At 37.0% G+C, this 1,349-nt stretch overlaps 1 protein-coding gene across 1 annotated transcript; it reads left to right on the plus strand.

The window, feature by feature from the left end:
- Nucleotides 1-334: 334 nt before the first annotated feature.
- LOC109827458 (GEM-like protein 4) lies at nt 335-1,106 on the plus strand. The gene has a single exon (XM_020394465.1). It carries the CDS (start codon nt 467-469, stop codon nt 914-916), a length of 450 nt encoding a protein of 149 aa, XP_020250054.1. The 5' UTR covers nt 335-466; the 3' UTR covers nt 917-1,106.
- The last annotated feature ends 243 nt before the right edge of the window (nt 1,107-1,349 follow it).

Raw genomic sequence — 1,349 nt, forward strand, 5'->3', positions numbered from 1 at the left:
ACGCTGAGATATGGCTTCTTTGGTTCAGTGCACTTTGATTTTATCTCTCTTTACAGCGAGACGGGGGCCAATGAGATCTCAACTCCAGCTCTCAAAGATTTATCCTAGAAAGCTGACTCAGCGCTGCTGATGCTAATCTAAATAATAAAATCTATCATGTCTATGATCCTGACCTCAGAACTTTTCAAAAGAAAACATGCAGTGCTTTTGCCTGTTTCCTTAATATTACTTACATTCTCCGTTTCCTTAGCATTGCTGGCGAAAACATGTCTTTATCCCTTCACATGTGCTGCTGATTCATAGCATTGCTGGCGAAAACACGTCTCAAATATTTCCACCAACTTTTAAGTTGCCTCACCTTATAAGAATCCTGCGTTCTTCTCTTTCCAGCCCAAGAAACAATCCTCAAGCTAAACAATCTCAAAGAGCAGAGGCACTAGAATATTCGAACAGTTTAAGCTGAGAGATGAAGATGTCTGAAACTGTGAAAGGGAAATTGAGCTTGGGGGCAAGAATTCTTCAGGCGGGAGGAATTGAAAAAATCTTCAGGAGATACTTCTCTGTCAATAAAAGGGAGAAGCTCCTGAAAGCCTGTCAGTGTTATCTATCAACAACGTCTGGTCCTATTGCAGGGTTGCTCTTCATTTCTACGGAGAAAATTGCATTTTGCAGCGATAGACCCTTAACATTCACTTCTCCTGAAGGAGATTTGATCAGAGTTCCTTATAAAGTTTCGATTCCATTGAGGAAGATAAAGAGAGTTAGTCCAAGTGAGAATGTGAATAAGCCTAGTCAGAAGTATGTTCAGATTGTTACTCATGATGGTTTTGAGTTTTGGTTTATGGGGTTCGTGAGTTATCAGAGATCTTTCAAGTATTTGCAGCGAGTAATCTTAGAATCAGATATGAGCTCCTAGCATTAAGAGGAGAAGAGGAAAAAATAGTTATTGTAAATTAGAGGGTCAGTTCAGCGCCATCCTTGAACAAGGATAGCTTTTTTTCTTTTTCTTTTCTTTTTTGTGTCTATCTATTTGTACAATCAGATGGTGATTTGTATTATTCCTTGTAATACATCATTTAATGAAATGCTATATTTTGTGTATGAATGTCAAAACTCCGTAATTACAGACATGTCACTGAACATGTTTGAATTTTTATGTTCCCTGATATATAAAATTAGTTCTCACATTTATCTTCAAAATTAATTACTCAACAATAAAAAGAGTCCAATTAGTTTGATATATAATTAAGTTTAACTCCAATCAGTTAACACCTATATAAAGAGGCTTTGGTATGTCAACTAAGGGTACTGTGTGAAGGCGTTGAGGACACTAGAATTCTATAGAGTCT

Source organism: Asparagus officinalis, unplaced genomic scaffold (genome assembly GCF_001876935.1).
Source record: "Asparagus officinalis unplaced genomic scaffold, Aspof.V1 AsparagusV1_Un223, whole genome shotgun sequence".
NCBI lineage: Eukaryota > Viridiplantae > Streptophyta > Magnoliopsida > Asparagales > Asparagaceae > Asparagus > Asparagus officinalis.

Excerpts from the sequence above, each read along its gene's own strand:
- LOC109827458 (XM_020394465.1), top strand. The coding sequence starts at position 467 with ATGAAGATGTCTGAAACTGTGAAAGGGAAATTGAGCTTGGGGGCAAGA.